This window comes from Acinonyx jubatus, chromosome B3, assembly GCF_027475565.1.
Source record: "Acinonyx jubatus isolate Ajub_Pintada_27869175 chromosome B3, VMU_Ajub_asm_v1.0, whole genome shotgun sequence".
NCBI classification, from domain to species: Eukaryota; Metazoa; Chordata; class Mammalia; order Carnivora; family Felidae; genus Acinonyx; species Acinonyx jubatus.
Window position 1 is genome coordinate 61296402 of NC_069386.1, and position 12913 is coordinate 61309314.

General features: G+C 44.6%; 1 protein-coding gene across 1 annotated transcript; it reads right to left on the bottom strand.

Moving 5' to 3' along the window:
* Positions 1-1464: 1464 nt before the first annotated feature.
* RPUSD2 (RNA pseudouridine synthase domain containing 2) lies at positions 1465-6053 on the bottom strand. The gene is made up of 3 exons (XM_015064929.3): positions 5390-6053; positions 3354-3650; positions 1465-2404 (listed from the first exon to the last, which is right to left on the bottom strand). The coding sequence occupies exons 1-3, from the start codon at positions 6014-6016 to the stop codon at positions 1670-1672; spliced, it is 1659 nt and encodes a 552-aa protein (XP_014920415.2). The 5' UTR covers positions 6017-6053; the 3' UTR covers positions 1465-1669.
* Positions 6054-12913: the final 6860 nt, after the last annotated feature.

The following is a 12913-nucleotide window of genomic DNA, read 5'->3' on the forward strand; positions in this document are numbered from 1 at the left end:
CAGAGCTGGATGTGGGGCTCGAACTCATGAACCATGAGATCATGACCTGAGCCAAAATTGGACACTTAACAGACTGAGCCACCCAGGCGCCCCCCAAAATTTGATTTTTAAAATCCCACTAGCCTTTTTGCAGGAATGGAAAAGTTTATCTTAAAATTTGTAAGAAATCAAGAGACTTGAAGAGCCAAAACAGTCTTGAAAAAGTTGGAAGACTCACTGTTCCTGATTTCAAAACTTATTACAAAGGGCATCTGGGTGGCTTAATCATCTGAGAGGCTGACTTCGACTCAGGTCCTGATCTCGCGGTTCGTGAGATTGAGCCCCGAGTTGGGCTCTGCACTGGCAACACAGAGCCTGCTTGGGATTGTCTCTCCCCCTCTCTCTGCCCCTCCCTTGTTCATGTGCATGCACTCCCTCTCTAAATAAATAAACATTAAAAAAATCAAACCCAATGGCCAATGACTTAATAAATTGTGCCTAAGTATAGACAACCTACAGAATGGGAGAAAATATTTGCAAATCATTTATCTGATAAGGGTCTTGTATCCAGAATATATGAATAACTCTTATAATGCAACAACAAAAGACAAACAACCCAATTCAAAAATGGCAGAAGACTTGAATAGACATTTCTCCAAAGATACATAAATGGCCAGGAAACACATGGAAAGATGCTTGGAGATGCTCAATAGGGAAATGAAAATCAAAACCACAATGCACGAACACTTCACTCCCACTAACAGACCATAATCAAAACAACAGAAAGCAACAAATATTGGTGAAGATGGGGAGAAACTGAAACCCTTGTGCACTGCCAGTGGGAACGTAAGATGGCTCAGCTGTTGGGGTAAAAAGTTGGTGATTCCTCAAAAAGTTAAACATAGAAGGGCGCCTGGCTGGATCTCAGGGCTCTGAGTTCAAGCCCCACGTTGGGTGTAGTGATTACTTAAATAAATATGAACGTTCATAACAGCACTATTCACAATAGCCAAAAGGTGGACACAACCCAAATGTCCATCAACTGATGAATGGATACACAAGTGTGGTATAACCATATAAGAGAAAAATATTATTTGGCCATAAAAAAGGAATGATGTACTGATACATGCTATAATTTGGACAAATCTTAAAAACACTATGCTAAGCAAAAGAACACAGATCTAAAAGGTCACATATTGTATGATTCAATTTCTATGAAAAGTCCAGAATTGGCGAATCCAGACAGACAGAAAGGAGATTAATGGTTACCAGAGCTGTGGGAGGAATGGGAAATGGGGAGTGACTGTTTAATAGTCATGGGTTTCCTTTTGGGTAGGGGAAATGTGTGGAAACTAAGTGAGAGGTGATGGTTGCACAACCTTGTGAATGTACCAAATGTCACTGAACTGCCTATCTTAAGATAGTTAATTGTACAATATGTTATTTTTACATTAAAAAAAAGTAAGAAAACCGAGACACACAAGGTTTTAGAAAAAGGGATATATTTACAAACCAACAAGCTCCCAAACTCCAGCTAGAGGGAGAGGAAAGGAGGTAGCAAGTATAAGCAGATCCTTTATGAACCCAACCTCACTCGTGTAGAAACCCTGAGTACCAGCCCATGAGATCAGCTCCTATTCCATGGCCCATTTGTCTTCTAGTTCAAGAAGCAGTCCCTCGACCACAGCCTTCAGTCTTCTTGCCAGTCATCCTGTGCCCAGGCAGGCATGGGTGAAAAGTACTCAAACCCAGGCCCTTTATAACGGAGAGCATGCAGGAACATCACAAGGTCCTGAGGCAAGGGGTCCTGTCGCACCAGCCGGCACTCTGCACACAGAGGGTCTATCTCTTGATTCACAAAATCAGTTTCGGCTGCCTTCCCTGGTGCCAAGGCCATTGTGTCCAGATCCTGAGGGGCTGCATCAACCACTCCATCCATCTTCTGGGCAGATGCAGCCAACTCTTCTAGGTGGTCCTTACCCAACTCTGAGGAGGGAGCTGTAGAGTCTATTAGTCCTGGGGACAGGTCGCCCTCACAGAGATCTAGCACATCCAGGCTCTGTTTGGCCTGGTGCTCTGCCACAAGATCCCGAAGCAGTTCCTCATCCGTTTTGGGAATGTGGCCGCCCCGGCCGCGGGATGGACCCCAGGCAACTGAGTTGTAGATGGGGTCATTGAGAATGGGGTGTCCCAGGAACTGGAGGTGGACTCGGATCTGGTGAGTGCGGCCTGTGAGTGGCCGGCACCGCACCACACTGGAGTGACCATTGTAGCTCAGTCTCTGGAATACTGTCTCACAGGGCTTGCCCCGAGTATCTACACGGCACACCCCTACCTTGTAAGATACCACCAAGATGGGTTCCTTGCAGGTCACTTCCTCAGTGGGGAACTCCCCCTCCACCCGGCACACGTACTCCTTCTCCAGCTACATTGGAAGGAAGAAGAAGAAAGTCAGCACAAAGCCCAAATTCATGAAGTTCAGACCCAATACAGTGACAAGAAATGCATCAGTGTCAGACAGAAGAGGATTCAAACCCCAGCTCCACCATTTGCCAGCTGCAGGATTCTAGGCACATTACTTAACCTCTTTAAATCCAATTAACTTGTCTAGAAAACCTACGATTATTGGGGTGCCTAGGTGGCTCAGTCAATTAAGTGTCTGCCTCTTGGTATTGTCTCAGGTCATGATTTCAAGGTATGAATTTGAACCCTGTGTCAGGCTCCGTGATGATGACAGGGGGCCCGCTTGGGATTCTCTCTCTCTCTCTCCCTCTCTCTCTGCCCCTTCCCCCTCCTCTCTTTCTCTCTCTTTCTCTCTCTCAAAATAAATATACTTAAAATAAGTTATTTTAAAAAAAAGCATTTATCTCACAGGACTGTTAACAAGGATTCAGTGAGTTGGACTCTAATGTACTTGGTACTGAGCCTGGTACACAGTAAACACTCAATAAATGTATTGCAATCAGATCCAAAAGTACAAGCCTCAAGACTATAGTCACTACCATTGAACTCTTAAGTTTCTTCCAACTTCATCCAGAATTTTTCTACCAAGTAGACTCTCCCCACAACCTTAAAAATCTTAATCATCAAAAAACAAACAAAAGCGGAAAACACCTTGGTCAGCCTGTCAGCACTTTAAAACTTCAAAATGGCAAGCTACCAAGAAAGGCAGTATATATGCCATCTCAAAAGATCTTTTGAAACATAAGAGATAATAACCTGTCTTTGACATTTTCAGTGTTGACCTTCCTGAAGATAAGAAGATTGGCCAGATAACATGAAGGGCCACTTCAACAGAACTCAGTGACACAATTCTGATACAAAGCATTCATGAGCCCAGGAAGTGGCATGCAGGAGACAGAAGCCCAGCTCACCTGCCGATCCCGAACCTGCTCATGAATTCTCTCTGAGACAGCAGCCGTTTTGGCAAACATGAGGACACCTGAGGTAAGACGGTCCAGCCGATGCAGTGGATGTAGCTCCTTGAGTTGGTGCTCCTTGCCCAGGATGAAGATGACAGTGTTGTGTCGGAAGCGGCCACAAGGGTGGACAGGAATGGAAGAAGGCTTGTCTACAACCACCACATCCTCATTCTCAGCCAGCAGGCGGACAGGTTCCGCTGTGACCGGTGGCTCATGCCTGTGCACTCTGTTCCGCAAGAAGTCATTGTCCTGCCAATGACAAAGGCAACTCATCAGCCCAGAGGCCAGCAACCTGTAATCAACTTCACACACCGCTTCCTGTTCCTTACTGACACACAATGGACACAGCACATCCTTAACCAGAAAATGCAGTGTGCATTGTGTACTCTTATTTTGCAAAAGTACAGATAGACACGCAGGCAGATAGTAGGCACTGAAGAAGTACTAGAAAGATATACACAAAAATGTTTTGGTATTTCTGGGTGGTGGTATTATGGATTTTTTTTTTGGTTTTGCTCATTTGTATTTTCTCTACAATAAAGTTATATTTAAAAAATAAAGTTTTAAAAAAAGATAAAGTTTTCTAAAATAGACGGGAAAAACCTCCATAAAATCATCACTTACTGTGACCGTGAACAAACAACACCAAGATCTAAGTTCAGACATTTGGCCTTTAGACTTGAACTGCCACAGGCCTACTGCATGTCATTTAACTTCTCTGGGCCTCAGTTTCGTGATCTGTAAAATGTGAGGGTTAGGCCAGACCTGTACTTCTCCAAATAGGAATAGGAGAGGGGATTCAAACCACTCGATCTCCAAATGCTTACATTGTCTTGTCTCCCCTTACAACCTGGTGAGTCAGTGTTACTGACAGGGCTGTCTGGTAGCTCTTAGCTGTGATGGACTTTTAAATGGTCAAAGCACTGCGCTAGACAATTCTAGACTCTGTCCCTGACATTTCACAACTGTACCATAACAGGCTCTATGATAAGTATTAAAAAAAAATTTTTTTAAGTTTATTTATTTTGAAGTGTGGGGAGAGGTAGAGGAAGAGTGAGAGAGAGAGAATCCCAGACAGGCTCCACGCTGTCGCGCAAAGCCTGACTGGGGCTCCAACTCAGGAACTGTGAGATCATGACCCGAGCCAAAATCAATAGCCAGAGGCTTGGGATGCCTGGGTGGCTCAGTTGGTTAAGCATCTGACTTCGGCTCAGGTCACTATATTGCAGTTCATGGGTTCAAGCCCAAGCATCAGGCTCTGTGCTGACAGCTCAGAGCATGGAGCCTGCTTCAGATTCTGGGTCTCCCTCTCTCTGTCTCCTCTGATCACACCGTCTCTCAACAATAAATAAACGTTAAAAAAACATTAAAAAAAAAAAAAAAGAGTCAGAGCCTTAACCACTGAGCCAGCCAGGCGCCCTTCTACGATAAATAATTTAAGTAGTAGTTATAAGAACACAGGGTTTGGAGATGACACTGTTGTCTTACCTCTTTGAAGTTCACTTTAGTTCTGTTTCCTCACAGGTAAAATGAGGTGGCAATACCTATCCCACAAGGCTGTCATTAGAATTTAATGTTAAGTACATAAAATGCTTAGCTCTGTGCCAGCACACAGTAAGAATACTGAGAGTAAGAACAGAGAGGCTCTGTTATTACTATTTGTACAGAGATCTATAATGCAAGATAGAGATCAGTGCCAGTGCCACAAGGCAGTGCACAAAGGGAGCTTTGAAAATTCCAACTTCTGTCCCTTGGAAACAAGGTAGCCGCCTGGATGGAAAGGATAAATGGGCTGAGTTTTGAAGCACAGAGGCTACTTCTGCAGAGATGGGATGAAAGGAGGGGCCTCTTAAAAGAGTGTTCCAGGTGAAAGTGAAGATGCTTCAGAATTACCTCGATTTTACTCCAGTAACTAAGCCCTATTTACTCTGAAAAGACCCCTGCCCCCTTTCCTCGCCCGCTTCCAGCTGGCCCCATCAGGACTCCACCTTGAGCACGATGTTGAGGTCCTGTACCGGCTCCTCGTTGAGGTGCAGGCGCCCCGCCCGGACTGCGGCCTCGTAGTAGGCCAAGGGCTGAGCTCGGAATTCGGTGCTGAAGACGTGCAACAAGCTGTGGCCCACCCAGCGGCCTTTGCAGTAGGTCCGGAAGTCAAAGTAATAGGGCCGCACTTTGCGCAGGCCGCCCTCGAAGTAGTAGCTGGTCTCTGCAAAGTGCTCATCGCCGAAGCTCACCCCTGCCCGCCGCTTCTTCGGGGGTGGCACGACGCGCTCTCTGGTGGCGTCCCGTCGCTTCTTACGCTTGCCTGAGCCTGAAGCTGCAACTGGGGCCTGCTCCTCGCTCGCTTGGGTCGGCTTCCCGTCCTCCCGGGCCGGCTCCACTCCCGGGCCCACAGGCTCCGGGCTCCCGGAGAGCAGCTCACCACTCGCGTCGCCACTAACGTCTCCGTTTTGTTGAGCTGGAGTCTTCAGCCCGGCCGCTGCCTCGGCCCCAGTTGAGGATGTTTCCGCCATCGGACCCCTACAACCACCCCAAGTACTGACAGCAATGAGACGCCGGAGGTTGAAGCACCCTTGTACGAGAACTCGCAGCCACGGCCGGCCGCTCAGCCACATGACCCGCGGCCTCCACGTTCTGCGTCGCGGTCTGAGGACGTCACCGGGCATCAGCCAATCAGCGAGGCCCAAGTGCCGAGGCGGGGACTGAGAAGAGAAGGCGTGAGAGAGGGAGAGAGTTGAAGGAGTGGAAATGTGAGTTGAGAGTCAGTGGGTGAGACTAAGGGACTGAATTGAATTGAGAGGCAGTGAGAATGACTCACCAGAAGTGTAGATTCACGTAGATATGCTCAAAGTCCCTTGGATCTGGAAAAACGAAAGGAGCTTTACTCAAATGAGAATGAGGATTGCTAAACTCTTACTCTCCTAAGAAGCGCCGTGCTGTATACTTCAAAGCATGTTATAGTATGTGACTTATTACTCAATAAAGCTGTTATGTATGTATTTAAACGCACATGGGCGTACACACACACACTCCAGAAGCAATGTCTTCACATCTATCCTTCCCCCTAACAGTACAATTAAAGAGCTCCCATTTGCCTTCCATATGCTCCTGTCCTGAGATTGAAACGGCAAGTGGATCAGTAGATGCCTTTGTCAGAGTTCTTAAATGCAAGATATGAAACCAACTCTGGTTAACTTCATCAGAGAGGGAATTAGTGAAAGGATATTCGTACTTCATAGAGTACATAAGAGAGCTGGAGAACAGGCTCAGAAACAGCCAAATCAAGAGAACACAAGTCCTCTGAAAACCAGCCACACGACATAAGGGTGAATAGTATGGAATGTGAACTATATTTCAATAAAGTAGTTTTTTTTTTAAAGACTTTTTCAGAATGTGTCTGAAGCACAGGAAAGGAATGAGATACTAGAATGTTATAGAGAGGAAGTCCTTGTGGGATCGTATAAAGCCTTGCTTCTCAAAATCTGGTGTTTGGATGAGCAACGTGGGAAACACCTGGCAACTTGTTGGAACTGCAGAATCTTGTTCTTCACCCTCCCCTCACCTACTGAATGAGAATCTGTATATTTTTAATGTTTATTTATTTTTGAGAGTGGGGGGTAGCGGGAGGGGCAGAAAGAGAGAGTTGGAAGCAGGCTCCAGGCTCTGAGCTGTCAGCACAGAATCTGATGCAGGGCTTGAAGTCACAGACTGCAAGATCATGACCTGAGCCGAAGTGGGTCACTTAACCAACTGAGCCACCCAGGGGCCCTGAGAATCTGTATTTTTTTTAAGGAGGGTGGCAGAGGGAGAGGGAGAAAGAGAATCGTAAGCAGGTTCTATACCCAGCACAGAGCCTGACGTGGGACTTGATCCCATTACTATGAGTCATGACCTGAGCTGAAATCAAGAGTTGGACGCTTAACTGACTGAGCCACCCAGATGCCCCTAAATTTTTTTAAATTATTATTTTTTATTTTTAGAGAGAGAGAAAGAGAGTGCAAGCAGGGGAGGGGCAGAGATACAGAGAGAATCCCAAGCAGGCTCCACATTGTCAGCGCAAAGCCTGATGTGGGGCTCAAATTCACGAACTGTGAGATCATGACCTGAGCCAAAATGAAGAGTTGGATGCTTAACCACTGACTGAGCCACCCAGGAACCCCCAAAATCTGTATTTTAACAAGACTCTCAGATGATTTTTCTGCATATTAACGTTTGAGAAGCACTGGTATAGACCATGAAGAGTAGACATTTGTCATATTCTTTGGATATCCAGCATCTTCTTAACACTCTTCTTTTATGTGAGGAATTTCCCACATCATAAGTACTATCTCCAATGATGTGGTTGGAGCTAGAATGTATTATACTAAGCTAAATAAGTCAATCAGAGAAAAGACAAATACCATATGATTTCACTTACATGTGGAATTTAAGAAACAGAAGAACATATGGGAAGGGGTGGGGGGAGAGATGAGAGGGAAACAAACCACAACAGACTCTTAATGATAGAGAATAAACTATGGGTTGATGGAGGGCGGTAGGTGGGAGATGGGCTAGATGGAGGATGGGTACTAAGGAGGGCACTTGTGATGAGCACAGGGTATGGTATGTAAATGATGAATCACTGAACTCTACTCCTGAAACCAATATTGCATGGTATGTTTAACTAAGATTTAAATAAAATTAAAAAAAAAAAAGTACAGCCTCCAAGAAGTGGAAGCCAGAAACTGGCCTTCCCAATTCCCTTGCAGCTTGGGCATTCATCACCTGGGCTCCACTGATCAGGCAGAGCCTTTGGTTCAGAGGCACACAGCAGAGGAAGCAGGCACAGTGTAGAACCCATGTGTGACAAGATAGCATTGGGAACATCTGATTTGTTTCTTTTTAAAACATTTTTTTCCATGTTTATTTTTGAGAGAGAGAGAGAATAGGGAAGGAGCAGGGAGAGAGGTGGACACAGAATCTGAAGCAGGTTCCAGATTCTGAGCTATCAGCACAGAGCCTGACGTGGGGCTTGAACCCGTGAACCGCGAGGTCATGACCTGAGCTGAAGTGAGACACTTAACTGACTGAGCCACCCAGGCGCCCCTGGAAACATCTGCTTTGGAGGGCTGACAGCAAGGGATTATTGTGTCCAGTGCTCGTCAGCAATGACAGCTGCAGTGTCTATGTTCAAAGGCATTGGGGTATTCTGTGAGCAGTCCCTCAGTGAAGTTTAGACACTGTTCCTTGCTGTATAGACCCCACGCCTCACACTGTGGTCCATCTTGATTTTCTGTGCACTACTTAATATCCTTTAATTCTGTACTCTACAATAGAGTAATAATTAGCCACATGTGGCTATTTAAATTTACATTAAATAAAATGAAAGAAAATTTAAAATTCAGTTCTTCAGTTGCACAAACTGCATTTCAAGTGCTCAAGAGCCACATGAAACTACTGGCTACCTTTTAAAAAAATTATTTATTTATTTTGAGAGAGAGAGCAAGAGAGCACATAATGCATGCAAGCGGGAAAGGGGCATAGACAGAGAGAGAGAGAGAGAGAGAGAGAGAGAGAATCACAAGCAGGCTCCATACTGTGAGCACAGAGCCCAGCGCAGGGCTCAATCTCACGAAGTATGAGATCAGGACCTGAGCCAAAATCAAGAGTTGGATGCTTCACCACCTGAGCCATCCAGGTGCCCCAAACTAGTGGCTACCTTATTGGACAACTCAGATACAGAAAATTTGTATCACCACAGAGAGTTCCATTGGACAGAGCAGCTTTAATCTTTTTTTTTTTTTTTTTTTTTTTTTTTTACTGCTTATACTGGTTGAATCAATTCTATTGTTTGAACTAAGAACTCCAACTAACTTGCCATGATAAGGATTTAAGTCTTTAAGAGCAATGGGAAATCATCAGTCTGTCGTGTGCACGCGCGCCCGCGCGTAACATGATCTGATCTCCATTTTCAGATCACCTTGGTAGCACAGGGAAGAAGGAACTCAAGAGGGAATCACAGCTCTAGCTGCAGTTCTGTGTGGTCTTGGACTATGAGAGTTCTAATTCAAACACTCCCATACCAAATAAATTTTGAACATTTCCTAGGCATCATTTGGTTCTGGCGATACAGAGGTAAAAAAGACATGGTTCCTGATCTTTAAAAAAAAACATTTTTTTTTCAACGTTTATTTATTTTTGGGACAGAGACAGAGCATGAACGGGGGGGGGGGGGGACAGAGAGAGAGAGGGAGACACAGAATCAGAAACAGGCTCCAGGCTCTGAGCCATCAGCCATCAGCCCAGAGCCTGATGTGGGGCTCGAACTCGCGGACCGCGAGATCGTGACCTGGTTGAAGTCCCTGGTTGAAGTCGGACGCTTAACCGACTGCGCCACCCAGGCGCCCCAACATGGTTCCTGATCTTAATGACGGCCTATGCTGGTCAAGCATCATACAAATAAAAAAACATATTTGTGCTAGGTTACGCTGCAGTTAATGCAGGGTCTGAGATAGAGGGATGCGACTGCCCTCATGTGGCTTCCCAGTATGAAGAGTCCTTGGGAAGTGGCAGATCACCATGGCTTTTGCAAGTCCAGGATCTGGTTTTGATTTATTCATCACACACACTAATTGAACTCAGGGGACATCAGTGAATCTGTAAGGGTACCAATATGTTAATTTACAACTGTAACTTTAACTTAGAAAATGTATTCTATTTCATACCAGTGACTATTTATACCTACTGTTAAAGGCACCCTTATGCTTGTTCGAGATATCTGAGAGGCCACATTTGAAATAAAAAAATTTGTTTGTGAGCAGAAAACCAGAGAAAAGGGCATAAGTGAGTCGAAAGGTTATGGAGTAGCTTGATGAAGTACCCGTAAACCTATGACAGTGACCTTTTCTATGAATCAAGATGCTTCCAGATTAGGTCTTCAGTTCTGGTGGCAGTTGAAGGACTCTGGGGATCCCTCACTGGTAGACTTGGCTCTGGGCCCCCTACTTATTTCTTATAAATAAACACTGAAAAAAATCTTGCCTATTATTTGCTCCTTTGCTTCCTAATCTTCTTGCTTTCCACTTCCCTCTGTTTGCATATGCTCTCTAAGGATGGTTATAAATATGAGCAACAGAGCTCCTCATAGTTCCCTTTTACATGATGTTAGTTATTACCACCGTAGCCACTTTGGCTTTGGACATATCTAGAGACTTTATCCTCAGCCAAGTTATGTCTACCGATGGTTGGCTGATGTCTTTTCTCACTTGATTCTTTGAGAGAGAGTAACGGGCCCTGGGAATTGGGGGTGGATAGGTGGGGGGAGGAAGGGTTGCATCTCAGCGAATTGATAATCCCTGAAAGATATCGAAAGTCATCTTCTTTTAAATTTTTTTTTTCAACGTTTATTTATTTTTTGGGGGACAGAGACAGACAAAGCATGAACGGGGGGAGGGGCAGAGAGAGAGGGAGACACAGAATTGGAAACAGGCTCCAGGCTCTGAGCCATCAGCCCAGAGCCTGACGCGGGGCTCGAACTCACGGACCGCGAGATCGTGACCTGGCTGAAGTCGGAGGCTTAACCGACTGCGCCACCCAGGCGCCCCTCATCTTCTTTTAAAAAGCCTTCCTCACACACTCCCATGGCACTCTCTCCTTTATGTACACCGGCCACACTTCTGTCATATCTTCTGTAACTCTTTGCTATTATTTGTAAAGTTGTCTGCCCCCATGGCACATCCTCCTATACTTAGCTATAAAGACCTGTTGGACCCCTACCAACTCTTACTTATTTTGAATTCCCGCTTAACACAATGCCTGGAACACAACAGGGGCTTGATGTCTATTGACAAATTGAATAAGAAAAAGCTTCATTCTTAGCCTCTGCAATCAGATAACACAAAGAAATAAAAGGCATTCAAATCGGCCAGGAGGAGGTCAAACTTTCACTCTTTGCAGATGACATGATACTCTATATGGAAAACCCAAAAGATTCTACCAAAAAACTGCTAGAACTGATTCATGAATTCAGCAAAGTTTCAAGATATAAAATCAATGCACAGAAATCTGTTGCATTCCTATACACCAACAATGAAGTGACAGAAAGAGAAATCAAGGAATCGATCCCATTTACAGTTGCACCAAAAACCATAAAATACCTAGGAATAAATCTAACCAAAGAGGTGAAAAATCTATACACTGAAAACTATAGAAAGCTGATGAAAGAAATTGAAGAAGACACAAATGGTAAAAGATTCCATGCTCCTGGATAGGAAGAACAAATATTGTTAAAATGTCAATACTACCCAAAGCAATCTACATATTCAACGCGATCCCTATCAAAGTAACACCAGCATTCTTCACAGAGCTAGAACAAATAATCCTAAAATTTGTATGGAACCAGAAAAGACCCCGAATAGCCAAAGCAATCTTGAAAAAGAAAACCCAAGCAGGAGGCATCACAATCCCAGACTTCAAGCTATACTACAAAGCTGTAATCATCAAGACAGTATAGTACTGGCAGAAGAACAGACACTCAGATCAAGGGAATAGAATAGACAACCCAGAAATGGACCCACAAATGTATGGGCAACTCATCTTTGACAAAGCAGGAAAGAATATCCAACGGAACAAAGACAGTCTCTTCAACAAGTGCTGCTGGGAAAACTGGACAGTGACATGCAGATAAATGAACCTGGGCCACTTTCTTACACCATACACAAAAATAAACTCAAAGTGGATGAAAGACCTCAATGTAAGACAGGAAGCCGTCAAAATCCTCTAGGAGAAAGCAGGCAAAAATCTCTTTGATCTTGCCCGCAGCAATTTCTTACTCAACACGTCTCTGGAGGCAAGGGAAACAAAAGCAAAAATGAACTACTGGGACCTCATCAAAATAAAAAGCTTCTGCACAGCAAAGGAAACAATCAGCAAGACTAAAAGGCAACCGACAGAATGGGAGAAGATATTTGCAAATGACATATTAGATAAAGGGTTAGTATCCAAAATCTACAAAGAACTTATCAAACTCAACACCTGAAAAACAATCCAGTGAAGAAATGGGCAAAAGACATGAATAGACACTTCTCCAAAGAAGACATCCAGATGGCCAAACGACACATGAAAAATGCTCAACATCACTCATCATCAGGGAAATACAAATCAAAACCACAATAAGATACCACCTTACACCTATCAGAATGGCTAACATTAAGAACTCAGGCAACAACAGATGTTGGCGAGGATGTGGAGAAAGAGGACCTCTTTTGCGTTGTTGGTGGGAATGCAAGCTGGTGCAGCTACTCTGGAAAACAGTATGGAGGTTCCTCAAAAAACTAAAAATAGAACTACCCTATCACCCAGCAATGGCACTACTAGGCATTTATCCACGGGATACAGGTGTGCTGTCTCGAAGGGACACATGCACCCCCATGTTTATAGCAGTACTATCAACAATAGCCAAAGTCTGGAAAGAGCCCAAATGTCCATTGATGGATGAATGGATAAAGCAGATGTGGTATATATATACAATGGAG

Coding starts and splice junctions, on each gene's coding strand:
- RPUSD2 (XM_015064929.3), bottom strand. CDS start 6,016: ATGTGGCTGAGCGGCCGGCCGTGGCTGCGAGTTCTCGTACAAGGGTGC. Junction 3,651..5,389: donor ACCTCAACATCGTGCTCAAG/GTGGAGTCCTGA, acceptor TGTCATTGGCAG/GACAATGACTTCTTGCGGAA. Junction 2,405..3,353: donor AGCAGGTTCGGGATCGGCAG/GTGAGCTGGGCT, acceptor CTTCCAATGTAG/CTGGAGAAGGAGTACGTGTG.